The sequence below is a fragment of the Tauraco erythrolophus genome, chromosome 15 (genome assembly GCF_009769465.1).
Source record: "Tauraco erythrolophus isolate bTauEry1 chromosome 15, bTauEry1.pri, whole genome shotgun sequence".
Classification (NCBI taxonomy): Eukaryota; Metazoa; Chordata; class Aves; order Musophagiformes; family Musophagidae; genus Tauraco; species Tauraco erythrolophus.
Window position 1 is genome coordinate 1264802 of NC_141479.1, and position 27974 is coordinate 1292775.

The 27974-nt window shown below is 45.9% G+C and overlaps 1 protein-coding gene across 5 annotated transcripts in view; it reads left to right on the top strand.

Annotated features, from left to right (window-relative positions):
* Positions 1–2968: 2968 nt before the first annotated feature.
* The window catches only part of CTCF (CCCTC-binding factor), a 35367-nt gene continuing 10361 nt past the window's right edge, over positions 2969–27974 (top strand). The window contains exons 1-7 of one of the 5 annotated variants that reach the window (XM_086620993.1): positions 5840–5912; positions 7241–7386; positions 11645–11757; positions 15461–15555; positions 15674–15735; positions 25785–26577; positions 27247–27417. In XM_086620993.1, coding sequence (XP_086477119.1) covers positions 15486–15555; positions 15674–15735; positions 25785–26577; positions 27247–27417 — 1096 coding nt within the window. In that variant the 5' untranslated portion in view covers positions 5840–5912; positions 7241–7386; positions 11645–11757; positions 15461–15485. Of the gene's footprint in view, positions 3007–5839; positions 5913–7240; positions 7387–11644; positions 11758–15460; positions 15556–15611; positions 15736–25784; positions 26578–27246; positions 27418–27974 lie in introns of those variants that run through there. The other 4 variants (XM_086620994.1, XM_086620995.1, XM_086620997.1 and 1 more) reach the window with 4 other exon arrangements.

Genomic DNA, 27974 nt, shown 5'->3' on the forward strand with positions numbered 1-27974 from the left:
GGACAGGCTCGGAGGCTGATTTTCAGAAGCACCCACAATTAGGACTGAAGCTGGGGGTTGAAGCCTCTGCAAACCAGCTCGAAAGCGTCTCCAAGTGAGAAACCCATGATCAATAGGTCAGACCCCCAGCACACGTGGGCAGATGGCGACTTCTGGCAGGAGAAATCCTGGGAATCGGTGTTCGCGAGAACACCTTCTGGTTCCTAAGCAGTGACGTTCCTACTGCAAAAGACAAGTGACCACCGTTTGTCAGGGGATGGCTACAAAGAAAGGCAGAGGGATCATTTACTCCCAGCCCTCGGTGAGTATTTAAAGGAGCGTAAGAAGCAATTCCACACAGAGCTTAGCGCTCCTCTCCATTTTGGTTCGTGCCTGAACTCAGTTTTGAGCTTAAAGCAGGATTCATGGCTACACACAACGATACAGCACCCTCCCCAAAATTACAGCATGAGAACTGATGGGTTGACAGCTTAGAATAAACGTAAATGACTTTTTAAAAATCCACACTACAGCAGCTCGTTTCCCCAGAAACGTCCTTAGCAGATTCTTCGTGCCGTAGGAACTTCATTTCCTTTTATGACAAGGCTACCTGTCTAGCGGACGAAAGGAAGGCAGGGGATGTGGATTTTTCGGGGATTTTAGCAAAGCATTTGATAATCCAACAGGAGTCGGACTCAAGGATCCTTGTGGGTTCCTTCCAAATCAGGATATTCTGTTTCTAGGATTCAAATTTCTCCCGCAATGAAGACCCCAAGGGTCATGGCTGTGGGCTACACCCTGTCACCTTGTAATTAATGCTCACTTTTTGCCGTCACTTTGTAACTCATTTTTCTCTCCTTCAGCCAAGGCTGAAGAAACAGAGCTACATCCTCATGACTCAACACAGCTCGTCCCCTCTGGTCGCTCGTTAAGCTACAGTTCCCCTGCTGCAACGAATTAATGGACTCAGCCTGGTGTCATAATCCTCAGAAGGGAGCTTGGTGTCATCGTCAACAGCCCCGAAAGGAGTATCGGTGCTCCCAACTCTGCCACCGGTGCTCTGCTTCTTGGCAAGGACTGGCAGAGCTCAGGCAGGACAAACCCACAAAGCAGGGTCAGGAGCTGGTCTTCTCACTCACCATCACCTCTCAGGCAAACTCCCTCCTCCCCGAGCAGCAGCCTGGCAGACCCTTCTCCTCTCCGCGACACAGCTCAACTGGATGCAAGCATTATCCAGACTAGGATTTAAGGGCAGAGTTTACACACGTTAATGTATGCTACGCTTGTCTGACGGTTTTGTCGCTTGCTAAGCAGGTTGGGGTAAAGCCCAGGCTGCTGAACAGCTTTCGCTCTGCCCTGCAGTGACCTCTCCAGAGGCAAAAATCCGGGGCAGGGTTTTTAATATCAGTTTCAATCAGTCCGACTAGCACAGGTTGGTGTTGAGGTTTCTTTAAATTTAGTCTTTTCTCTCAATTCCTGGCGGTATTGTCCTCCAGGGATCGATAGGTGAGTAAAACGAGCAAAAAATGCAGCTTCCTTCCAATGCCTCTTATTTGTGAAATATTAATATTTTAACCCCTTACTCTAGCTCCATTTCACACGGGTTTTATAATCCAAAGGGGATGCAGCACGAGCTCATGGAATTCTCTCCTCCTCTCAGCTTGCCTGTCAATCAGCTACGGGTCTGCAACAACACTACAGGAGATGAGAAAGTGTGTTAAACCCAGAAGATTCAGCAACACAGGAAACTGCAGAAAATGAGACACACGAACCCTCGTGCTTTCTAATACAAATGAACGTGTCTTGCTATGGATGCCGTGGCCGTTTCCAGCTTTCAGGGGTGGAGGGAGAAAGTTGTGGTGCCCAGTTTCCTGACGGGCAGGACCCAGCCTCGTTAACTTCCCTGGAAGCTCCCTACTAAACGCCTGGCACCGCATTCACCATTCCTGCAGTGCTGAAGCTGACTCGAGCAGTTTGCCCCACTTGATTACGAGCTAGGCAAGCCCAAGCTCCTTTAAAACCACCAGGGAAGCACCACCTAATTCCAGTAATTTGCTGGCATTTATCAAATCACCCTACAACTTCCCTAGTGATTAATTCATGACACTATCACCGACCTTGCTTCTAGTTTAAGGAATGTATTGGTTTTTTGATTGGTTAATCTGTCCGCAGTGTGCAGGAAGATAAATTCCACACAAATTTCAGTGTGGACTTTTGCTGTGGCCTTATCCTCCTCAGGAGCTCCTTCCCCCAGGGCCCAGGCACAGTCTCCTGCTCCGGCAGGCCCGAAAGTTTCGCTTAGGCGAAGGGGGCAGCTTCAGCTCACGAGAAGATTAGGAGAGGCGCGCAGAACCGCGGGCACGGCGGTTTGGGGGGCGCTTACGACGCGGGGTGCCAGTGACAGGGCAGCGGGCCCTCAGCGCCCGGCCGGCTGCGGCACCAGGAGCGGGGGAGGCGCGGCAGGAGCAGCCCCGCAAAGCCCCCGGCGGCCCAGCCCGGATGTGTCCCCGTCCCGCCCCGGCTGTCCGCCTGCCGGCAGCCCCCGGGCCCGGGCGGGCTGCCCTGAGGGGCGCGGGGAGGGAGGGGCCGGCCGGGCGCAGCCTCCCGCCCGCCCTCACCAACGCGTGACGCACCGACGCACGCACGCACAAGCGCGCGCCGGCTGACGCCCGCGGCCCCCGCGTTTGAAGTTGGCGCGCGATCCGCGCCCCAGCCCCTCCCGCCCCGCCCCGCCCCGCCGCTCCCAGCCTCCCCCGCGCGGCCGCTCCTCCGCGCGCCGTCCCTCCCTCCCCTCCCCGCTCCGGCCGGCGGCCGCGGCAGCCGCGTTGGCGCAGGCGCACTCCGCCCGCCCGCCGCCATTTTGTGTCCGAAGCGACTGTGGAGCGATTAAACCGCGAGCTGGTGCTGGGCGCTCGCGGCGGCCGCGGCGGGGCGTGCGGGGCGCGGCGGCTCCGCGGGGCCCGGGGGCGGCGCGGGGCGGCGGCGGGGCCCGGCGGCCGGAGCGAGCTCGGCGGGGTGCGGGCGCAGGTAAGCGGTGGCGGGGGGTTTGCAGTCGCTTTCTCCGGCCTCTAGGTGTCACGATGGGGCTCCGGTTCGGCTGGGGCCCCGCAGCGGCCGCCGCCGGGGAAGCAGGGGGCTTTGTCTCCCTCTATCGTCCCCAGCGCGGCCGGCGCCAGCCTGCCACCGCCGCCGTTCCCCACAGCGCGGCGCTGGGCTGCGGGCCCGCCCGGGCCTCCCTTCCCGCCGTCCCCGCCCGGCCAGGCCGTGCCGTCGGGCCCGGACTCCATTTTTCTTTCCTTTGTCTCCTCCGCCGCCCCACCGGGGCTGATTACCGCCCCCTCCCCGCCACGCGAGCCGCCGCCACCCCCCCGCTCCTTCCCCTCCCGTCCCTTCCTCCTCCCCTCCCCCGCCTTCCCCGCCCCGACGAGTAGGGCCCGCTCCCCACCCGCACCGGCGCCGCCGCTTCCCCCCCCCCCCCCCCCCCCCCCCGGCGCACCCCCCCTTCCTCCTCCTCCTCTCCCGCCGCCTTCGCGCGAACCTCTGCGGGGCTCGGCCCGGCGCCCTCCACCCGCTGCCCGTGGCCTCCCTCGCTGTCCGGCCGGCTGCCGCCCGCGGGGCGGTGGCGGCGGCGGCTGCGTGTCCCTCTCCCGCCGGCCGCCGCCTCGCTGCGCTGGCGTGTGCTGCGGAGTGAGAGGCGCTGCGAGGCGCAGAGCGGGACTCGAGCTCCCTCTGCAAGGCAGGCTGAGCAGCGCCATGCAGCACCGGGACGCGGGCACGGCTGGGGGGCGCCCGCTCTCGCCGCGCTGCCCGGCCGCCACCACCCCCCGCCTCACCTTCCCCCCCCCCACCACCGCCGCCACTGGAGAGCGGGCGCTATGGGTGCCCCGCCACCCCCCCACCTCCGCCCCGCGCCCCCGCGGGGCTTCAGGCCGCCGGGGCTGCCCGCCGAGCCGGCGGTGAGTTGGGTCACTGCTCCGGCTCGGCGCGGCCACCGCTCCGCCCGGGGCGGCCGCGCTGCGCCGCCCGGTTCTTGCTTCGGGATGGAGCCCGAAAGCCCCGGCGCCAACCGCGGGTTTATTCCCTCCCGGCGAACTCCCCGCCGGGCTCGTTCGGCGGGAGGGGGGAGGAAGCGCAAAACGGCGATTCTTTTTTTTGTGCTGCAGAAGAGGAAATCGCACGCGCTCTGTGTCGGAGCGGTTTGCGTTTTGTTCTCCGCATCGACTGTAAATTTCTTCAGTAAATGTATTTATTCGGTGGCTGGTTTGGCCTTAGCTTTGTGAAATGACTTTGAGACAGGGGGTTTGGCGCGTTGTCTGCATCCTTTTCTGCTCAGGGTGATCCTCAGGACTTGCCTGCTGGTAAGAACGAGCTCGCTTTCCTGTTTGTGACTTCCCTTTTTTTTTTTTTTCACCCCAGTCTTTTCTCCCCCCCTTAAATAAACGCCTGGCTGTTCCTCACCTCCTGCCAGTTACTGAATCCTGGTAACAAACTCCAGAGGTGTCGTTAGAAGCATCTAAAATGCTGTTTACAACTTCCAGCAGATGCGGGGTTTTGTTTCAGTGCAGGAAGCGCATAAATATTTTTCTCAAGTTCCCCCGTTCATTCTGCTCGTGCAGAGCCTGTTGAATTTGCAGGAGTCCGTTGGGTGTAAGAAATAGCTCCATGTTGTATCCAGGCTGTAGTTCTTACTTAAGCTGTATCTAGCATTTTACTTTGCTACAGAAGATATCACTAAGACTGAAGGAAGGGACAATTCGAGCATAAAGGCAAAGCAATGCTTTATTTTTATTTTTTTTTAGGTTGATGAGGGTTTTTTTTACTTCCATTTTGCTTCTCTTCTGGATGTGTAGGGCGAGCTCAATTTTAATGTCGTCTCCACTTAACAGTGTACATGAGAAAGCTTATTAGGATGCACAGAATGGCTTCATTAATACTCTTGAAACTTTGTGGGATATTTTTGAGGAGCAACATCTCAGCAAAAGGTGCAAAATGTGAGTTCCTGCAGCCTCAAGCGGCCCTACAACTGAAATAATCCAGCGAGGCTCGTCTGATTCAGACAGAGCTTGGGCAGCTCTTACTACAGCCTTAAGTTTAACTCGTGCCTGCGGTGTCGTTGAGGGAAAGAGCTATTTCACGAGCTGCTTTTCCTATCAGCAGGCCCTGTCGTGGATACGAGCCGTAGCTAATTTCCTTGTGTCCTTACCAGCTCCTGCGGATGGATACCTGCCTGATGCGGGACCATCGCTGTTGTCTCGAAAATGCCCGAAGCTGGCGCACCTTATTCTTACGTTCATTCATCGTTTACTTGAAAAATCTAATTCCGTGTGATAGCTAACAGAGGAATTTCTGTGTAGGACCTACTTCAGAATTTAACTTATTCTTTTCCACCTAGTACTTCGTGCCCAAGAGCTTCTTTTCTAATGAAGATTTTTAGAAACAGGGTGTTGGGTGTTGTTAGGCTTATCTGCTCTCTGAGAAGAAAGAGCCAGCACGTTCCTTGACCTTATCCCTCATACCTTGGCAGATTCTTCATAGCTTGTGATAGCAAGCAGTGTTGAGCTCTGACCTCTGGGTAGCTCCTCCTACTCCGTCTGAATGTATGGTGGTTTTTTTTTAGTGGTGTTTTGTTTTTTTTTTCTGTATTTTAGCTATTTCAGATACTTTATCTATATAGACTATATTTACATAAAGAATCCCTGATTCACCCATCCTGGCAACTCTTCTCTTACCTCTTCTCTGCCAGAGGTGGAGTGCTTGAGGGAGTAGAGCATTAAGATCCTAAATGCTGCTTCTTCCTGTGCTTGTAGGTGCTCTACAAATATGTGTAATAAGGAACCACCACCGCTGCTACCTGCACGCGCAGACACGCACTGAACTTCAGTCGAGTCTTCAGCTTCTGCAGTGGAGCTGAAGGAAACCAGAGCTTTGACTAGGTGGTTGTTTTGTTTGTGCTGACTTACTGAGCTGTACTGATTTGTTTGCTTAGCCTTAAACCTCTGTTCATCCATTTGGCTCTAGTTCAGATACCCAGTTCCCTCTTTGTTGTACTAAACCGTGAAGTTTTAATACAGGATCAAGCTTTACTGCTCTGCGATGCTACGTGGTCTTAGAGAGACACACTGATCCAGGAATTTTCCTTTTCTTATTCAAAGGTTATATTTACTCTTCATAAAAGTGGGTCAGAACATGGCTTCAGGTTTTTTTTTTTTCAATTTTTTGCTAAAACTTAGTGTCTTTGTCCTGACTGTAACTCAAGATGTTGCTGCTTTTGTACTGAAGGATATTTGAATTTTATTTAGAACACCCTGTTCTGCTGCTCCCCACTTCTCTCCAATAATCCATCATTCTTCAGGATTTAAGAGACATGCTTATTCTAGATATATTTAATATGAAAACTAAACTGTAGCTGCTCAGCTGAGTGATCTCAATATTTTCTGATTAACAACAATAACTTTGAAGAGTAGAATAAACAAGAGGTGAGGAGGGAGTTTTATGTTTCAGGCCATATTAACATTCCCGTAGACGTACACTGAACAACTCAGTTTTGGTGTCTAATATAAACTAAAGTTTCCCTCATTTAGTGTTATAAAAACTTGGAATGTGTCAAGTCTTAATGTCTTTCCGATATGGTTCTTAACAGGTGAAAGTACAGAAGTTAGTACAGAGACAGCTCTGTAGAATGGTGCAGTTAACATGTGTTACTTAGAGGAGATCTCTGGTAGAACAAATTCCTGAGGAATTGTGCTTTATCTATCCCTACAGACAAAGCTGTGAGTCAATAGATGTTTACAGTTACATTTCTTGTGTAAAGGTTTGTTTTTAGAGAGCCTTCGGTTCCAGCCCTCCCACTTTTTGCTGTTAGCTACCTGAGGATTTCAGTGTGCTGTATGGAGGTGATGTTAAGAGGTGAGGCCAGGTATGTTTAAAAACATTTAAAAGCATGAGAAGTGCAGTGATCAGTTAGGATATGCTGACCAGGTAACGCAGGGGAGGGCTACTGTACTGGTAGCAGTACAGCAAGCCGTGCCACAGGGTATTTTCTTTACACCCCATACATAGTTCAGGTAGTGTGGCCGAATGCATACGATTTAGTCAGTCAGCTATCGACATTATCTTATTTTTCTGCCATAGCAACAAACTCGTGAAGTTTGTAAAGCTTCATGGGTTTCACTGAAAAGCTTGTCTCAAATATAAAGAAACTGTGAACTAAGTTCAGCTTATACTGAAAATCTTATTGTACCTCTCTTCTTTTTTTCCCCAGAATCTAAAAATTTCTGTTGACATCATTGAACTTGTCAAATTCTAACAAAACAGAAGCCAAATCACAGATTGTTTGGAGCGTGAAATACACCTTTGTATTAATATGCATCATGATTAGAAGCTTGTATGTGTCTCAGACATCAGCAGGTAAAGTAGCTATGTGTAAAGTAGAGGAGAAAATAGAGCTTGGTCCAATTATATAAAGAATATTACTTGCCTTAATTGGGATGTCAAAATAATCCTTACTTCCTCTTTCAGGTGTTTAGAATTAGGTTGCTGTTCTGAAAGCTTCTGAAATTCCTGTTTGTTTGGGTTTTTTTTAAACAAAAAACAAACAAGACAAAACAAACACCCAAAAAAAACCCACCACCAAAGTACATTGGGAGGTGAGAGAGATGTTTACCTTGGCCAGTGTATTTTTTTTTTTTTCCCACTTTTAATGCTGGAATATCTCCAGCTGTAGTACTGGAAGGAATATTGTATAGTTGATGCACTTTGAAATGCTATGGAAGTTCTAGGAGGTCTGAGAAGTGCTGATGTAGGCGTATTAAAAGGAGATGGAGTGGATGAACATGGGAACTAGTGATGTGGTGCTGTGCAGAGGCACCTGAGCTACCTTGGATATTTGTCTAGCACTGCATAAGGCTGATCTGTACATAGTTTACATTATTGCCAGCTCTTTCTTTTATCCTTAGTACAGAGTGCAGTTAACGAGGAGAGAAAAGGATCCCAGTAAATAAGGCTTTAAGTGAACTAGAGCTTGTTAAATTTATTATTTAACTTTTTTAAAGATGTCTCTCTATGTTGAGGACCTTACAAAATATAAAAATTAGTACTGAATGCCATTCAGTTCAGGCTAGTTGAGGAATAGTCCGGGGGTGTACAAGACTGAATGGTTTCCATGGATGTTCAGCAAAAACTGGTAATTGCTTGTCACAGCTTGTTTTCATTACTGATTTTGTTGGTGCAGAAAGTGTTGATTTGAAACTTTTACATGTTAAAATTGTGGTTCATGGAATGGCAAACAGCACTGAGGAAGCCATCGTGCTTGTCAGGTGAAGTAGATCCGATCAGGTGGGTGTGCTGAGGCTGCCATATGTAAAGCTCCACACGTGGGAGCAAGAAAGCTACATGCCTGGGAACACAGCAATTCAGGTGAATTTAAGTCAAGGCACATGGTATCCTGGAAAGCAGTGGCTGAACTGCATTTTGGAGTCGTGGGGGATAAACAGCTTAAACACGAGTTTCCAAGGTGATGCTGTGCCAAAGAGGCTGATGTGATTCTCAGATGCCTTAATGGAATGAGTAGCGGTACGTTTTTGCCTGTGTGGGGTGGGTTGGAGCCATTACCAAAACACTGTGTATGGTTCTGGCACCAGCACTTTAAAAACAAACAAAAAAAAATGACTGTCTGCGAGGGGGATTGATCTCCAGTTTGATGGAGAGCTGAGCAGTAATGCCATGTGGTGGAGTGTGAAGAGTTTACTGTGCAGCTTCTTGGCAAAACAGAGGTGACTTGATTAGAGCCTTCATGTATCTCCCTGGCAAGATAATCCTGGATATTAGTGAGCTTTTTTTTAATCTTGCTGACAAACACAACAAGAATTTGTAGCCAGATAAGTTCAAATTAAAAGACTTAAGTTTTTCACAGTGAAAGTGATTAGCTGTTGGATTATGATATGAAGAGCAGTCATGTATTTCTTAGTTTCTTAATATCTTTGAATCAAGATTGTGGAAAAAAAAAATCTGAAAATTGCTTCAGCCAGCTGCAAGGTACTGAACTTCTGTTTCATACACATTTAGGGAACTGTAATTCATAAGAGGTCAGACTCAGTGATGAAATGAGAGGTGATCGTGGTAAAGAAAAAAGGTGGGAGCAGCTCTTCTCTTTCCCCAGTTCCCCCTTTTTGAACAGAGAGAGGTTTAGGACTTTTCCTGAGAAGTCTAGAACATGATCAAGCCAGTAAAATCTTCTGAACAGGAGAAAGTAAGCAGGTATTGCTGATACATGTTGGAGGTGTGTCAAAATAGTGTCCTATATATTTAGTCCAAACTGTGACTGTGAAAAAAAGTCTTTATCTGTGACTATAGTATTAGTGAGCTGTTTGTAGGATAAATGTTACTCATCTGCTGCTGGGGCACACTGCTGGCTCGGGTTCAGCTTGTTCTCTACCGTGCAGCCCTAGGACCTCGTCAGCAGCGCTGCTCTCCATCTAGTCAGTCCCAAGGCTGCATCATTAAAGGAATTCTTCTTTCCCATTTCCTAGCGTGGAAAATCATAGAATCATGGAATGGTTTGGGTTAGAAGGGACCTCAAAGATCACCCAGTTCCAACCCCCCTGCTATGGGCAGGGACACCTTCCACTACACCAGGTTGCCCAAAGCCTCATCCAACCTGGCCTTGAAAATGCTCAGTGAGGGTCAAGCAAGGTGATTTTTGTTGAATCCACTTCAGAGAATATAGCTTTGTAAAATTATTTGGGTTATATATAATTATTGGATCATATTTTATATATTGTATTTATACATATTGTGTAAAATGATTTTATATGCAGTGATCCTCAGTTTAAAGCAAATGCTGAGTAGACTACTGAATTAATCAGGAATGAAACTAGGGAGAGTAAAACTGTGGAAGGAGTAAACAACACTTACTGATTTTGAGCTATGGTAATGCATCATGTGTGGAGACTTGATACAAGTGTTTGACACTCTCTGAGCTCTAGAGAGTGTTGCTGTGTGTAGCCTCATGGTGGACTGAGCATCTCTAGGTGGAGATAGCTGAAAGTATTTTTCATTTATTAGATATGTTAAAGAGGTGGGAAGGAGGAAATGTAAGCTTGAGAACTCTCAGCTGCAGAGCCAACTTGCATATAAGCCACGTGCTCCTCTGGATGGTAATTTCGACAGAGGCACCTGATGCTTGAGTTTGGCAGTTCTGGTTTCTCCTGGCTCTTTGGAAGAAGGCAGATAGGGTAACTCTGCTGCTACTGCTTGTGTTCTTTGCAGAGATTCAGTCTGTGTCCAATCTGTTCGATGCTGTGGTTCCTAGCACTCGCAGAAGACTGACTTTTTAGGTAGATGCAGAGAGTTTTGTGGTGAGCCTGTAGCTTGTAGGAGGAAGAAATGGGGAAAATACACCACAATTGATGGAAAACTTGGTTTGGTAAGAGCCTGTGGAGACACCGTCGGTTCAGAAAGGGATCAGGGGGGGTCCAAAAGCACAGATCCCTGATCACATGGCTGGGCATTGGGCTGAGGATGGTAAACCAGAGACATGTCCGATGGCTCTCCCTACACAGCTTTTCCTGCTGGAGCTTTTGGAGACAGAGTGCTGGGCTAGGTGGACACCGATCTGTCCTTGCAGGGCATTTTATTTTTTTAATGTTGGTGTTGGAGAAAAGAATTGATTTTGCTTTTTTTCCCCAACCTACTGATAAAAGCTATACAAGTGAATTTGTAGCTCTTGCAATGTTGGGAATAACACCAAAGCATTTAAGGAGGTAAAAGCCATGGTTTCCCTGGAAAATCAAGTTGGCTTGCATTGGGATTGTGGTGACCTCATCTTCTTTCACTTGTGTGCTGGCAATTGCATTGCCAGGCAATGAGTTGGTCAGCTGAATTTGCTTCCTGTGTGTATCCATCTGTTCTGCCACCCAAAAAGAAAGGTGGGGGGCAGCTAAATGTAAGTGGATTTGGCAAAACTGCAGCTCTGAGTTTGATTTAAGCCATTGTGGAACCATGCCCCAAAGTGTTTTGGGATAGGTAGAGGTTTTCTGAAAAGGTAGTTGAGATCACAAGCACTAATGGCAGCATTTGGATATTTGTAAATGTTTTTTTACTCTTTTGAAATAGAGCAGTAAAGTTTGCTGTATGTTTAAGATCACTGTCAAGGGTATTGAATTCTCCCATTGTTTAAGGATGAAAGAGACATCGTTGCTCTGGACTGACTCCTGGAAGAGCTTTTCACTGCAGTGGAACCAGTGGTGATTTTTGGCCAATTACTTCACCTTCTTGCAGAGTTTCTCTGTCTCCTTGCATTCCATTTACAAAGCTGTTTCCTTGAAACCACCTCTAACATGCAGAGATTTAAAATGAAAGCAGGAAACTCTACTGAATTAAAAATGCCCCCCGATTTGGGTTGTGTGTACTTAACGTAAATGTAGCAATAGTACACTTGAAAATAGAAGCTTTTTCCTACGTGCTAAACTGTTTGCAGTGGAGGTGCAATATAAACTTTAGTTTTGCTTTCCTAGTGTGTACTGCGAGTACAGTGCCTTTAGAGGCACTTTCAGGAGTTTCCAGATTACAGGTTGGAAAAAAAACCATCAAACTTTTGAAGGCTAGTAGTTTTGGTCAAAGCTTATCAGATTATTAAAACCTTTTTTCTTTTCTTTTCTTTTTGGAGGATGGAAGAAGTTAGTGTTACCCAGCATTCCTGCTGAGTAGATAACTTACTGCCACTTCTGATCTTTGAAGAGAGATTTATCGCTTCCTGTGGCAATACTGAATACTCAAAAGGTACTCATTGATTACTTGATCCTTGCCTACCTTCCATGTTAACACACTCCTCTCCTTCCTGCTAAGGGATAACTACTGTTGACTCCCACCTCCTCTGAGCTACGAGAGCATTGTATGAGCCCAGGGTGGTTCGTACTTGGCTCCTGTAGTGTATTTGGAAATAGTTTTGTCCTGTTGAAGCAGCTGCATCCTCTCCCTGTTCTACCAGCACTTTGACCTACATGAAGAAGAATTTGGCGGGTTCCATGACAGTATGATGGAGCAGACTATCAAATATTCAGATGTCTGACTTGACTGACATGACATCTGTAATGTTTTTGGAGACATCTGCTTTGAGTAGCTTATGCAAACAAATCCTTAGGGTTGTTTTCTCCAGCTCCATGGGATTCAAAGAAAGGAGATAGCATTGGACGACCTACTCTGTTATCAGGCTGGTTAGAAGTACTTGATCCAGTGCAGCTGTTGGTTGGTACGGTGTTTTACCATTTGTTCTTGTCCCAGAGCTGCCTTTTTCAAACAGGCTGTCCTGTGCTGGCAGCCAGGGAGCCTTTTTGGCCACCTCCTGGCACTCAAGACGCAGCCTCTTGTCAAGATTCTGGAGAAAAGAGCACATGGTAGTCCTTGTTTCTCCAAAGGCAAATTTTTCCTTTTCATAGGGTTGGATTTTCTCATTGTGGTCCTGGGTTTTCTCCTGCAATTATTTTTTTTTTTTTAAAGTCTTTTGTCAGTACTGCTTTCACCTTTTCCATCAGGAGTTCATCTGGGAGCCTTGTCTGATGCTGGTCTTTGTACAGCTCCCGTTTGGCTTCATATCACGTGTGGTTTTGTGCCTCCTAAACAATGGTACACTAAGCCTCTGCCCTTGTATTTAAGAGAATAGCATTAGCAGACAGCTTTGTATATTCACTGCTCTAGAGCGCAGGTCATTAGGAGATTGCCAAGAGTGACTGCACTTGTGTGCATGAGCAGCACACTAAAGGACTGATCAGTGTTGGAGATCCTGCAGAAGTGTTCCAGGTCCTCTAGAACCGGTGTGGAGGCGAGTGCTGGGACCATTTAATCTCTCTGGCCTAAGAACATCACAGTTATAACTGCATAGCTGAAAACCCCCTCAGTTTTGTGTTTGAAGTTTAAGTGTATCCTTCACTTTCTATAGTGCCAGAGAATGATAAAATAATTTGGCTTGGAACGGACTCTGGTTCAACCCCAGGCCCAATGCAGGGCCAGTTTTGAAGTTAGATGAGGTGGTTTAGGGTTGTATTTAGTGAATATTTTCAATAGCTGAAAGATTATAGAGTTTCCACAACGTCTCTGAGCAGCTTCCTCCAGTGTTTGACCACTCTTATTGGTGTAGCTTGCCTGTTGCATCGTGTCCTTTCACTGTGTACCTCCAAGTGTGGTTTCATCTTCTCTTTACTCTCCAGTTAGATAGTTGAAGGTAGCAGCAAGGTCTCCACTCAGCACTCTTGCAGCTCACTGTGTCAGTCTGCTCTTGTTGGTACCGTGCTGTGGCCACCTCATCGTTTTGGCAGCCCTTTCCACTGTATGTCAGTGTACTAAGCTCGGAAAGGGACGTGAGGAGCACTTAAATTTCCAGCTTGTCCCTGTTTTCCTTCAAGCTTACCAAACCTTGCCCATATGTGAAAGATCTGGTTGGAATGTAAATTCATGCAAGGTATTTTATGCCAGAAAATACACTGGACACTAACAGAAGTAGGCTGCCTTTCCAGTAAAGGAAGACAGGAGTGGCTTTTCTTCCCTCTGGGGTATGACCATGGAGTGGTTCAGAACAAGTATGCCTTGCAATTTTTAAATATGCAGTGCTGGGTAACTTTGCTCCTTGGGTTGTACGTCAGTAGGCTGATGTTCCGTGAGTGGTGTCCAAGCTCCTTGCTTCAAAACTCCAGTAGCCTGTTTTTGTTAAGGAGAGTCTGGACCTGGTGAAGAGAGAAGGGTTGCATGAACCCACCATCAGTTGTAATCTGCAGATGCCCCTGTAAACTATTCTGAATTTGTGTTGTCTGTAATAGGGGAAAGAGCTGCAATTATTATTTGGTTTCTCTTTTCCCCTACTAAGAGGTTGGGTGCAATATTTGTTAAAAACAGATTTTTCTGCTTGTTAAGCCATTTGCCAAGCAGAAGATTTGGTTTTGAAAATTGAAAGAAAGCTATTTCCTGATTCAAAATTTCAGGAAAACCAAAGTTAAGATAAAAGAATAGCAGTAGATAAAAGGAAGCTTCCAATCAATTAGTTGTGCTCAATTGAAGAGTCCTGGTGCGATTCATCTGGTGACGAAACTTCCGAGATGATACAGTTCCATGTGGGAGGTGTTTGCTTTCCATCAAGTGTCTTCTGAATGGAGAAGTCCTTCGCTCGTGAGGCTTTTCTGTGTTAATTTACAGGTTTTTTAAGTTTTAGGGAATAGCAGTCTTCTCCAGGGTTACAAGTCAGGAATAAAAACTCAGCTCTTAACTATTTTATACGTCTGCTGCTGTGCGCAAGCTCTCACCAGCACTGAACCTGGCGAGGATGCAGCTCGTGTCAGCAGCCTTAGTGTGCTCTTAGCAGGGGAGCACGCCCCACGTCTCCTCTGAGCATCCCCTTTTCTGGTCAGTGAATGTGTGCAGCATATGTGATTCTTACAGAACAAGTGTTATAAAAAGAGATCGATTCCAAATGCTTTTCTTAAAAGCTTACCATCACTGAGCATCCGCATCTCCAACAAACTTCTTAATCAGTAGCGCTCTTTGATAAACAATTAAAAATAGACTCGCCAAGGAAAAAAAAAATGCACCCAGAACCCAGGCTGGAGTGCCTTGCACTAAATAAATGACAGAAGAACCAGGAGAGGAGGTACTTAAATTCAAAGGGCGTAGAACTAGTGTGAAATTCAACACTGCTTGGCCCGCATCGCCGAGTGCAGCAAGAGTATGTGCCTCGCTTTAGAATTACTCCTGCGGAGTTACTTGCTGTTCCCAGGGTTTTTAGCATGTGTGCATGCTGAGGGCTGAAGAGGATTATGAATGAGAAATAACGTCCTGTCTTGTAAATATTTCAGTTCTGTGAATGTCAGTGTTTTAAGCCCTTCATTGATTAGGGTAATGAAGCCAACTTCACAACTCTTCCACCCAGCTGAGGTTGTTCTTCCTCACCCTAACGAGGTTAGAACTCTGTTAGAGCTGATTTTGTTACTTTATTGATAGTGTTACTTGCTGCGTTGACAGTGTGTAGTGGGTTGTACTTGATCTAGTTGACGCCCCTTTAACAGTAAAAGCTGCTTTGGTGGTGTGATTGGGTATCCCACAGCAGAGGAGAAGGTGACCATCTGAAGGAGGCATAACCAGCTCTAAACCGTCGTATTGCACTCTTGATTCGATGTGAGGCACACAGTTTTGGGTTGTAAGAACTGTAAATGCTAAAGAGATTGAGAAGAGGTGGAGAATTTGTAAAATGAGTTCATTCTTCCTGGTGAAAAGTATTAAAGATTATTAAAATACTTTTGTGGGGGTTTTTTAAGGCTCTTTTGATCAGTGAAGGGGTCCTCAAGCAGCCATCAATGCCATTCTTAGAGGTGTGGGACTACACATTTTCTGTTAAACAAGCATTAAACATTCAAACAACGCTTTCCCCCCCCCCCCGCCCCTTTTCTTCCCTTTCTCTTTTATGTAGTTTCACTAGTACAACTCATCTGTTCTGTTCCAGAGGGTGTTGTGCCATCAGGAGCTGCATGAAGAATAGCCAGCATGAAGAGAGCAAATCAGTCCAGGCAGAAGTGCAGACGCGTCAAGAACATAAATGTAAATTAAGGGGGTTTAAAGTGTGCTATGCGTTCCATGCCGAGGCAGTAGTTTCCTCAACACTTAAAGCTTACACTGTGCTGGAAGAAACCCTCTTGCCGTGCTTCTCTTTTGGCTGGCCTGAGTGTTTGGGCACACCAGAGACCTGGTCTGGATGGGAATAAGTATCTTTTTGGCTGGGTGAGTTCTGGCCTGGATGAGTTTCCTGACCAGTTAGCTGCAGTCTTAGAAATGGTTGCACTAACACGAGCGACAGTTGGGGTGATGTGGGTGGGACCGAGTGGGCAGTTTAAAGGCAGGGATGGCTTCTGACGGAGTTGGTGTGTTTGAAAATGAGACCTTACTCCTGATGAAAAGGGTTTTTTTCCTCCAAGGTCCAGTGCCTTTGTGGGATTTTTTTTTTCTTGCTTCATCTTTTTTGAAGGTTGATTGTAATGGCACTTTTAGGACTTGGTGTATGAGAGTGTTTGGAACCTGAGTCCAAATGAATTAGATGTGTGTATAAAATGGATTAAACTACCTAAAACTTCAGCATGAGGGCCACTGTCTAGTTCACCTGGGTTTTATTCTGTTTGCATCTGTTCCAATATTTACTAATCAGACGAACTTTTCTGTGATTCAGAAGCAAGAACAGTGTAATTTAGGCTCGAGGAGTTTGTCTTGTCCACCACCCTTCTGCCATAGGTGTTTCCAAAACTCTCCTGGAATTTCCTGTCCCTGCTGCAACAACAGTAAAGTACACCTCTACATTTGACAGCCTAACATTAAGCTAACTAGCACTGACTTTAGTTTTCCTTATATGCATCAGGGTGTAATCTGTGAGGTGACTAATAGTTACTGCAGGGGCAGCTGCTGTTCATGGAGTAGGAGCCGTGTTCCCATCCCAGGGATGAGCATTCCTGCTCCTCTGATTTGAACCCTGAATTCCCCTGTCCAGGCGGAGTATCGCTGCTTAATGAGTACTCGTGCAAAGATAAAAGGAATAGCCATTCCCCAAAAGTTTATTCTTGGATACTTGTTTGTCTAGATGAAGGCTTAGAGGGAAAACAAAATCCAAATACTTGTAGCTTATTATGAAGTCTCCAGAATGCCATGAAACTTGTTGCACTGGTCTCTTTTCAGGTGTGGTAGTGTCTGGTGGTGCCGTTTTAATATTGTGGCAACTCTGCATGAGATAGCCGAAGAATCCTGCTCTGGCCTGACTTTGAAGAAACACCTTTTATTTTTTTTCTGTTAGCATTTTGCTGATAACCTAAACTAAAGCACGAGGGGGAGAACAACCACAAATACTTGTTGATAAAACTATTAACCTTTTCCAGTATCTACCTACACTATTAGACTTTACTTTTTGTGGCAGTGGATTTTACAGGCTGTTATAGCCTGAAATAATTTTCCATTGTTCTCAATTTATTGCCTTAAAGTATTTGAGTCATCTTTTGTGAGCTCCTTCATCATTTTTATATGAAGAACTGTGAAAGGGACAGACTGATTAGTTTTATGATCCAGCATCAGCTGAAAATGAATTCCTCTGCTACTTTTAAAGTGTAAATCTCTGTGTACTCTGGTTTTGCATTTTGCACGTGTCTTCTGAGTTCTTGATCCAAAGTAACAGGTTACGTTTATCGGATCGATTGCAGAAAATCACAGGTGTGTGCTACTCACTGAGTGAAAAATAAGGGTCGGTGCTGACTGAAGGTTCTTATCACTTGGGATTATTTCATGAGACATGATGAGTGTTTGAAAGAGCTCTGCTGAGATCCCTGGGCAGGAGAAGCAACTAGGAACATGACTTCTGTGTAGGTAACAGAGTGCGCGGGGGGAACCCGAAGGCTGAAGGTAGTTGTAGAAATGTCACATAATGCATTTTTGTTCTATTTCTGCACCAAGCTAGCTGTGGATAACGAATATCCTGTGGCCAGGGAGATGGCTTGGCTGTGCTCTTGGGATTTCAGAAAGGTAGAAGGTACAGATCACTTCTGATACCATCTGGCCCAAAGCGTGCTGCCTTCACGTGAGCGCAGGTAAAAGCTATTAAAAGGTATCTTTGGTTCGCCGTTCCCAACTGATTGAATAAAACGGTAGCATGTGGGTTTGATCACAGTTAAATGCTATTGACTTTAAACAGGAAGGTGCCCACAATCTGGCTGTGACCCAGAGGCTTGCAAGATGCTTGAGAGAAAGCAGTTTCGCTGGAGCGCGTACTCGGCGGATGGCACAAAGCAGAGGGACGCAGCCCCATGTAGCTTCTGGGCTACAGGGTTCTTGGTGCTGTGGTTTGCTCAGAGCACTAAGCTGGCACTGCTGCCTGAGGTGGCCCTGGCACTCTTAACCTCCTTCCCTGCCTCTGTCTGCCCGAGCATTCGTGTGGGGAATTGGATCAGGAGCTGAACGTATTCTAACGTAACTGTTATTTTTCCCTGCATTAGCTTTCAGCTGGAATTAGGTCTTGATTGAGTTCATTATGGTGAGCGAATTATTCTGTCAGTGCGGAGGAGAAGGTGAGAGCAGCTCTTTCGGCAGCAGCGCTGTGTTTTCCTGTCTTACAGGGGTTATGAAAGCATTATGCTAGTTAAGCATCTGGTCACTGGGGACAAAGGTGGGTTCCTCTAGATGGTAGTTTAGTGTAGGGATCCACTTAAAAGCTTTGAATCACCCTCTGGAAGAACGTACTCCTCTCCCTGCCCTGTTCAGGGAGGCCACCCCGTGCAGATATCAGCCAGGCACTACCAAAGCTGGCGGTATCTGATCCCTGGGCAGGGTCAGTGCTTAAGGAAACCATCCTACAGCTTTGTGTTTGCAATTGGCGGCTGTCATTCCTGTAGCTTTTTTATTTAAATATATTTCTTGGGGCCTCTTAGCTTTGACAAGCCCCTTTCCGTACATAGGAAAAGCACAAGTGTTTATTAACCCACGATGAAGTTCTGTCACTCTTCTGTTCTAGGTTTTTTGGTTTTCCTTTTCCTTACTCTTCCCAAGGTGCTAGAATATTTCTCAAAGTAATTGCTTAATGTTGAATTAATGAGACTGCTTTTTTATTATTATTTAAAGCTGTAATATATGTTTGAAGGAGTGCATTGGATCTTTTTTTTTTCAGTGCCAGTGCAGTAAGTGGCGAGGAGGAAATGAGAAAACAGCTGGAGATGGGCGTAGCAGTCGTAACCAGTGGATGTGGAATTCAACGCAGTAGGCAAACGAAAGCTTTACGTTTCCAGCATGAGAAAATTACTTAATAAAAGAAGTCTTAAGTTTTGTGAGCTTTGTCAAGTAGTTTCACATTCCTAGGCTTATCTTTAGAAGGAAAAAGAGGATAAAGTTGGTCCCTAAAGAATTCAATACAAGATACTTAAGTTTTCGTGCAACTTTTATTTATAATTGGATGCTAAATAACTCCACAACTATTTATCTTCTATATTTCTGTGGGCAGTTAGCAACAGAAATGGACAGGACATCTCAGTCTCTATGTATATCATCTGAGTTCTGGATGACCTGTGGCTCTTTGGCTTTATGCACAGCTAACCTGTTTGGATCCAGCGCAGCCTCTTGTGTGTGTTACTACGGCTGAGCTCCTCCTAGAACCACCTGTGAGTTCAAAAACTCTGTAGATGTGGTTGTGAAGTGCTGAGACCAAGCCAGCAAACTTTTCTTGGGGGTCCGTGGCCCTACGCAGAGCTCTTCAAACATCTTCCTGCCACTTTCTCAATGTCTCAGGACTTTTCTTTTATTCTAGTGCCACACTGTGTGGAAAAGAAGAATTGACTTGCTTTTAAACGAAGAGAGGGTAGCTTTGAGAAGAGATTGCACATACACCTGGTTCTTATTCTGGAGTTGTTGCCTGTCTAGAGGTGCTACTGATATGCCCAGGAGATTGGGAAGGATTGTAGTGAATAAGAGCAGTGCTAGGGAAGGCTGTACTTAGTGTTTTGTGGTTTGTATATGTCTCTTTGCTTTAGAAAGTTACATTCATGCCATGTTCATCTCTTATCAGGGAAGCCCTGCTGAAGGAAAAGCAAAGGCCGCCTGCTTGTTAAACTGCCTTATCTTTGGTGAGGCTTAGTTTGGGAGGCTTTTCAGAAGAAAGATACAACTATTTGGTGATGGAGAACGGCCAAGCAATCCTGCAGTTACTTTGCACCTGCTAATGTCCTTAAATACTTACATATATTGACTGCAAGCAGGAAAAAAAAGAAAAAAACACCTGTTTTTCCGTAAACCCTGTTGGATGTATTTTTAAAAAAATCTTTCTCTTGCTGTAAGTGGCAGAAATACTGCATAACTATAGAGTCTCAGGAGAAGTTTTTGCTTATTCAGAGGTTTCAGCTTTCAGAGGTTCACAGGGTACGCAGGAGAAACACAAGTCTCCTGTGTTTTAACATAACACTTTATTTCCACTCCCGTATCAATTTGAGTAAGTGGCTAATCTGTAAGTGTCAAAGCCATGACAATTTTGGAGTGGGGTGTGTATGTGGATTGACTCGAGTTCAAAGTCTGAATGTGTTGCAGGGTGGGTTTTCTTGCTTGCACTAATTTAGCTGCTGATATCTTCATTATTTTATAAATGCCAAATATTTATTGACAGCTAGCATTTGGCTTCATTGTTTCTATTGATATTTAATTTTTTTTTCCTGAAGTGAACTGTATATTCCAGCACCAAATCTACTTTTCAGTTGCTTTGAATGTCTCACAGATTTAGTGACACTGTGCCTTGTTTGGTCAAAAATATATATTCTGCTGTTATTTGGTCCATGAGGCTGGATGCAGTTCAGGGTTTGTTTTTTTGGCATTGACTGAGAAGCAGGCAAATGCCTCTTTGTACCAGTAGCTTTATCATAAATAACCCAGCTAGAAAAACATGCAGTGGCATTTACCGTCCTGGTATATAAACATCTGTCTCTGGGTTTGTGTTGTCTGCGTTGACATCTACAGCAAGTTTCTTTAATGCTTCCACAGTTCAGATGAACGCTGTTGTAGGACTGCATTGACTGAATGCTGTATCTCAGTTTTTGGGTTGATGTGAGTTTTATCAGCTTTGCTGTGCTAGAAGATTTCGTAAATCGTGTTCCTGGACGTTAAGAGTTTATACCTTCACGCTGAATACTTTGGTTAAGCATGAGGCTTCTGGAAAGGACCCAGAATGGGAAAAGGTTGCATTGTAGTTGGGCTGAGACTTTCTCCTGTGCTGCAGTTAGGCTGTTGATGTTAAATTACTTTCTCTCAAGCCACCTTTTGATTCCTTTTGTTGGAATAAGGTGTCAGTTGAATCAAATGCATATCCCATCTGATTTCTGCTTGTTTCATTTTTTTTTTAGATGAGCTGCACATCAGTTATTTGAGAAATCTTTGGTCTGCCTTTTGGACATCCCAACTTTTTACCTGGCTGGTTGGGTTGTGACAGTGCATTGAGCTGTTCAGTGATGCAGCGTCTCTCGTTTGAGTTGGTAGAGCCAAACGTTAGAGTCTCGAGTTGGTAGGGCCCCTTGAGCGAGCATATGTGTGAATATATGTTGTTCCATGGGAATTATGCTGTTGATTTCAGGCGTTCTTGGTCTTTCCTTGGTCACTCTCTTTCTGGAAGCTCTTCTCATTCGTTTTTCTTCAGTCGTGATTCACTAAATCTTCTGTTAAACTGCTGCTTTGTTTTCCTTTTTAGATTCAGTTGTTGTGGAGCTAAGCTATTGGTATAAGGTACAGTAACTGGTAGGAAGAGAGCTGAAGTTATAAGCCAGAAATAAAAGGTTGGGAAAACGGTAAGACAAAATACATTCAGCAGTGTTTATTCTTAGTGTTCCGCTGTAATGGTCTTAGTTGTAGCAAATGACACGTCTTCTCTGGAATATCAGAAACTTTTTCTGAGAATTTGGCTGGGTGTGAATCTGTAAATGGTTGAGGAAGATCCACTTCTGTTAAAATTAGTGCAAATAGAAAATCCTCAGCAAGCTGCAGGATAACATCCAGTGAGTTGATGATACCTTCTGGTGACTCCTCCAATAAATAGAAAACTTTCCTCTAAAACTCCCGTTGTGAAAAAGGAAGATTAAGTTAAAAAAAAAAAGTAAGTAAAAAAGCTAGCAAATACTTTAAGACAGAGATTGAGAAGTGAAATGGACAGGCAGTGCAAAGAATCTCTTCAAAGAGCTTATTTAACAGGAGAGAGCCCACCTCTCTTAAGGTTAGAAGCCATCCTCTGTCCCCCCAGCTCTAGAAGTATTTTAATTTGAAGATCCATGCTTGCTTCGGGAGAAATCTCAGCAGTAGGACAAGATTTTTTGAGCTGGTCAAGACATCAACTGACCCTCCTGTATATTTCCGTACATTGTATTCTGACAAACCCGATAGCCTTTTATGAGGACATCACCCAGTGGGTGGATGATGGTAGAGCAGTGGACGTGGTCTATCTTGACTTCAGTAAAGCATTTGACACAGTCTTCCACGGCATCCTCACAGCTAAACTGGGGAAGTGTGGTCTGGATGATCAGGTAGTGAGGTGGATTGTGAACTGGCTGAAGGATAGAAGCCAGAGAGTAGTGGTCAATGGGACAGAGTCCAGTTGGAGGCCTGTATCCAGTGGAGTCCCTCAAGGGTCGGTACTGGGACCAGTATTGTTCAACATATTCATCGATGACTTGGGTGAGGGAATAGAGTGCGCAGTCAGCAAGTTTGCTGATGACACTAAACTGGGAGGAGTGGCTGACACACCTGAAGGCTGTGCTGCCATTCAGAGAGACCTGGACAGGCTGGAGAGTTGGGTGGGGAGAAATTTAATGAAATACAACAAGGGCAAGTGTAGAGTCTTGCATCTGGGTAAGAACAACCCCATGTACCAGTACAAGTTGGGACTGAACTGTTGGGGAGCAGCACAGGGGAAAGGGACCTGGGGGTCCTGGTGGACAGCAGGATGACCATGAGCCAGCAATGTGCCCTGGTGGCCGAGAAGGCCAATGGCATCCTGGGGTGTATTAGAAGGGGTGTGGTTAGTAGGTTGAGAGAGGTTCTCCTCCCCCCCTACTCTGCCCTGGTGAGGCCGCATCTGGAATATTGTGTCCAGTTCTGGGCCCCTCAGTTCAAGAAGGACGAGGAACTGCTGGAGAGAGTCCAGCGCAGGGCCACAAAGATGGAGTGGAGCATCTCCGTTCTGAGGAAAGGCTGAGGGAGCTGGGTCTCTTTAGCTTGGAGAAGAGGAGACTGAGGGGGGACCTCAATAATGTTTATAAATATGGAAAGGGTGACTGTCATGAGGATGGAGCCAGGCTCTTCTCAGTGGCATCCAATGACAGGACAAGGGGAAATGGATATAAGCTGGAATGTAGGAGGTTCCACTTAAACATGAGGAAGAACTTCTTCCCAGTAAGGGTACCAGAACACTGGAACAGGCTGCCCAGAGAGGTTGTGGAGTCTCCTTCTCTGGAGATGTTCCGAACCCGCCTGGCCGCGTTCTTGTGTGATCTGATCTAGGTGGTCCTGCTCCAGCAGGGGGATTGGACTCGATGATGCTTTGAGGTCCCTTCTAATCCCTGACATTCTGGGATTGTTTGTATAACCTGGAGTAGTTTATTGTTTTCTTTAAAATACCCTAATGTTTCCCCACTGGCAAAAGCCTAGTTTAAGAACACTGATTTTCACAGTAATTTACTTTTACTGAAGGGAACAGACTGTAAGGCATAGCATGGAACAAGCAGGAGTAAATGCTCATCCGTGTGCTGAATTTTGAAATGCGGGAGGTTGGAGTCAGAATGAAGTAGAGGAAATTGGAGAAGAAACTGGAAGAAATAAGGGTGTCACGCACATACAACCTTTGTTCAGAGTCTTGCCTGCAGGCATCGATTTGGTCTCAGTGTAGGTCTGCGTTCCTGGGCCAGCAAACTTCCCTGACAGCGTGACCCATACGCCAAACTCCTCACACGAGTGACCTGTTCCTTGGTGGACACAGGATTTTTCTGGTGCACGAGTCCAAGATGACGCTTTCCTGTCAGTCTGCTGGGGGACCTGCTTCTGCAGGATCCTAGAGGGCACTGGCAAATCCTGACCTGTTGGCTTGCTTCCAGGCCAGCTTTGATAGTGGTGGTTAATGTGAGAGCCCTTACGAGAGCCCCACCTCAGCTCGGAGCTGCCTGTGCTTTTGCTGACATCTGCTCTGTTCCTCTGCAAGGCACCAAAATGGGATTTCATTAGCCCTGCAGCTGAGCTTTTGCCATTTATTTCCTCCATCTTAAGTCTTTTGTTATTACCCCCCACCCAGCATTTACCACATTCTTGTATTTTATTTAGCTCTGTCCTTCCTTTTCTTGTTCAGAGACTTTTGGTCACCTGAAAAGACTTCTCCTTCACTCTCTCTTTGCAAATACTTGAGATAATCGAAAACCAGTTTGCTCTGATTGTTTCACAGTTGCTGTAGGCCAAAGACCAGTGCTCCGTTCTGATCACCTGCTGACTAGTGTTAAGTACTTACATCATCATGTGCACTTCAGCTGTTTGTCCATATGGATTTGCTCTGACTTGAAAAGCTGCTGGGGTGGGGAAGGAAAGGAGAGGCCGGATCCCTGCAGGGAGTGCACGAGGAGCCATATGTCCGTATTTCTGGGTATCTGGTGCCCTCTGGAGACTGCTGCTGCCCACGGCATCAAGAGTATCAAGACTGCACGTTAACAGAGGTCCCTAGTCTGAGCAGGCTGAAGAACAACATGAGCTATATTGTTCTCACAGCAGAGGTGCAGGATGCTAGAAAAGGTCATGGAGTAAAGCAAGGACTTGTATGTGTCTTGTAATTCTTAAAGCTAACAAAGACGGACGGCTCCTTCATGTATAAACGGCTGTGTATTTCAAAAATGAGGATAAGTGTACTATTTTGAAAGTGCCGTGATGAGAGAATTAAGCATTGAGTTGCCAAGACTCAAGGTTAAATAGGTTTGGTTAGCTGCTCCGAGAGGCCAGTCGATCTAATAGGAAAATATGGAAGTCTGATCGAATCCGGAACGGGAATCTGAACTTTATCGCAAGCTTCGTAAGGAAACTGGTGGCTTTGTTACTTGTTTCAGCAGTAAAATTGACCTTGGTACTTAATATTTAGTGAGAGGTGTAATGCTTTCTTTTTTCCAAAGTAAACCAGCTGAAACAGAGGTAGGCTTAGGAAATACTTCTTTACTATGATTTTCATTATTTTCATTTGTGGGAAAAGACACAGCTGCAAAATGATGATTTCTTTTAGCTATTATTACTGTTGAAACAACCTTTCTGCAGGATCAGAACACAGGAAATTCCTATTTTACCCTGAGTGCAGAGGAGAATGCTGGATGGTCTGAGGAGGAAGGAAAACTCCGTGTTATGCTTGTGTGCAGCTATTTTCAGAGTTAGTTAAGACCCACTGAAATGCTGAGCTTCAGTATTGTTTGTTTGTGACTGTGTGGATAGATTTACCCCAGTTCTCACAAGAAATCCGCCAGCTCCGAGTCTGCATCATTGAAATTGGAGTAAATTTTTCCCTGAGCCTTGTCTGCCTGCTGCAGCTCGTGCCGCCCGAAGAGGGCACCGTGCTGCATCCTCCGCTCAGCTCCTCGGCACCCGGCCCTGCCCAGAAGTGGGAGCAGGAATTGGACTCCAGGCTGCTTACAAAGGATATACTTACTATCTTGATTATGTATTTTCGATTTTTTTTATTGTTCAGGGAAATTTACATATACAGGGAATAGTTGTTTGATGTGAAACAAGTGAGACTTAAGTTCTTGTGCTCAAATTCTTAGTGCTTTTTCTTCCTGGAAAAGTTCTGCGGTTCCCAAATGTAATGCTTTCTTTAAGGTTGGCTTTTTTACTTTTAACAGTGTATTTTTGCCTTTAAAATTCACAGAGAAAAACTGCCTCTGATACTGCTGAGCTATGTGAAGTGACTAAACAAGCTCAATAAGGAATAATACTGCTGTACATCTTGCCTGTGGGATTTGCCATCTTAGAGAAACGGGAGCATGCGTATCACTTAATCTCTCCTCCTGCCTTTCCTTCCTTTCCAAGCAACTGGTAGAGTTGTCTTACTTCAAGCAGCGTTCTGTGAGTGCCTTGGTTTCCAGTGGGCATAGGCTGGTGGAGACCTGCAGTTCTCAAATCCTCTTTTCCCCATATGATGGCAACCCGTGGCTGCTGTTGAGCTGGTTGTTTTCAGTTAGGCCACTTGTCCCTCTGTGGGGTTTGTGCAGTTGTTAAAATACATTGGATGGTGTGCAGCGTTCATTCTCTTGTTTTTACAGCAGGAAGGTGAAATGGAAGGTGAGGCAGTCGAAGCTATCGTGGAGGAATCGGAAACTTTTATTAAAGGAAAAGAGAGAAAAACCTATCAAAGACGCCGTGAAGGTGGGCAGGAGGACGATGCTTGTCATATACCACCAAACCAAGCGGATGGAGGTGAAGTAGTGCAGGATGTCAACAGTGGCGTGCAGATGGTGATGATGGAACAGCTGGATCCAACTCTTCTTCAAATGAAGACCGAAGTAATGGAGGGTGCGGTGCCTCAAGAAGCGGAGGCTACGGTGGATGACACGCAGATCATAACGCTTCAGGTTGTTAATATGGAAGAGCAGCCTATAAACCTCGGTGAGCTTCAGCTGGTCCAAGTACCCGTACCAGTGACTGTACCTGTTGCCACCACGTCTGTGGAAGAACTTCAGGGAGCTTACGAAAACGAGGTTTCCAAAGGAGGCCTGCAAGAGGGAGAGCCCATGATCTGTCACACCCTCCCTTTACCAGAAGGCTTCCAGGTAGTGAAAGTGGGTGCAAATGGGGAGGTGGAGACACTGGAACAAGGTGAACTCCAGCCCCAGGAAGATCCCAATTGGCAAAAGGATCCAGACTATCAGCCACCAGCCAAAAAAACAAAGAAAAACAAAAAGAGTAAGCTTCGCTACACCGAGGAAGGCAAAGATGTGGATGTCTCTGTGTATGACTTTGAAGAGGAGCAGCAGGAGGGTTTGTTGTCCGAGGTCAATGCAGAAAAGGTGGTGGGCAATATGAAGCCACCCAAACCAACGAAAATCAAAAAGAAAGGTAAGCTCCTCGTCTGCAAGTGGGTTTTGAAAATGTGTTTGTTATGGAGGGACCTTGCAATATGGTTGCAGTGACTTGAGTAGATGCAAGTGGGAGTGAACCTGATGTGCCCAGTGTCACTTACTTTTTATGTAAGAGCACTCAACTCTGTTGTTTCTTGGGCAAACCTCCCATCTCCTCCATCTAGGCTATAAAGGAGCTCACTTTCCTCGAGTGTGGTGCTGTGACATTAGTGTTCCCATACAACTGCAGTTGAAAAGATTCTTGTCTTTGCTGTAATACACATGTAAGAGTTTGTGTACACGTGGTTCACATCAGGAACCAACCGTGCAATTAGTTCTGTGGGCTTTTTCCTAAGCACTTGCTGGGTAAGTTAGATGGTGCAAAATACAGCAATAGGGATTTTTGATTTTTCTTAAAACTGTAAATTAAGGAGCCCTTTTTAGAGTGGAGCAGGAACATTGAGTGCTGGCATACTAAGGAAAATTGAAGACAAGCCAGCCCTAGGCAACGATTGTTCCTAAGGATATGCAGTTGGATTTAATGGTACACGATGGTTCCTTGTAGTATTTACACCTCCAAGAATCTTTCCTTTTCCCTGCTGATCTCTTTCATTATGCAATAGACCACAGTACTGTCAAGAATAAAGATGATTTCCTTCATGGCTAGGTGTAAAGAAGACATTCCAGTGCGAACTGTGCAGTTACACTTGTCCGCGTCGTTCCAACTTGGACCGCCACATGAAAAGCCACACCGATGAGAGACCACACAAGTGCCATCTCTGTGGCAGGGCTTTCCGGACGGTCACGTTGCTGAGGAACCACCTCAACACTCACACAGGTACTCTTGCTTTTGCATACGCTGTTTTTGTAGGATCTGCTCTGTGGTTAGAACTGATATTAAAACAGGGTGGATCTGTCTTGAATCTGTCTTAATTCCTCTTATGGAACAAGCTCAAAAGGAAGAAACTGTCCAGTGCTGCTGTTTGTTTCTCGTTTGAATGCAGTTTTCTGCCTGGCCAGGTCAGGTGCAAAGCTCATCCTGCACATAGGTATAAAGCCCATCCTGGGCTTGATCTGAAATTACCCAAAGTTATAAAAAATGTTCCATTTGTCTTGGGCATTGGCAACTGTGTTCTAAGCTTTGTGTCACTGCTGCTGCTTGGGAAGAGTAAGATGAGAATGAGCTGGAGCTAAACGTAAGGGAGTTGAAAATAGCAAAAGAAAAATATAAAACTACAACACCCAAACCAAACACACACCCCCTCCCCCCAAAAAAAAGAAAAATAAACAGCGGCGACAAAAATCAAACCCCAAGGAATAGATTATGAACTGGACAATAAAATGTATGGCCAGGAATTGTAGCACACTTCTGTTTCTCCTTATATAAGTTTCTGC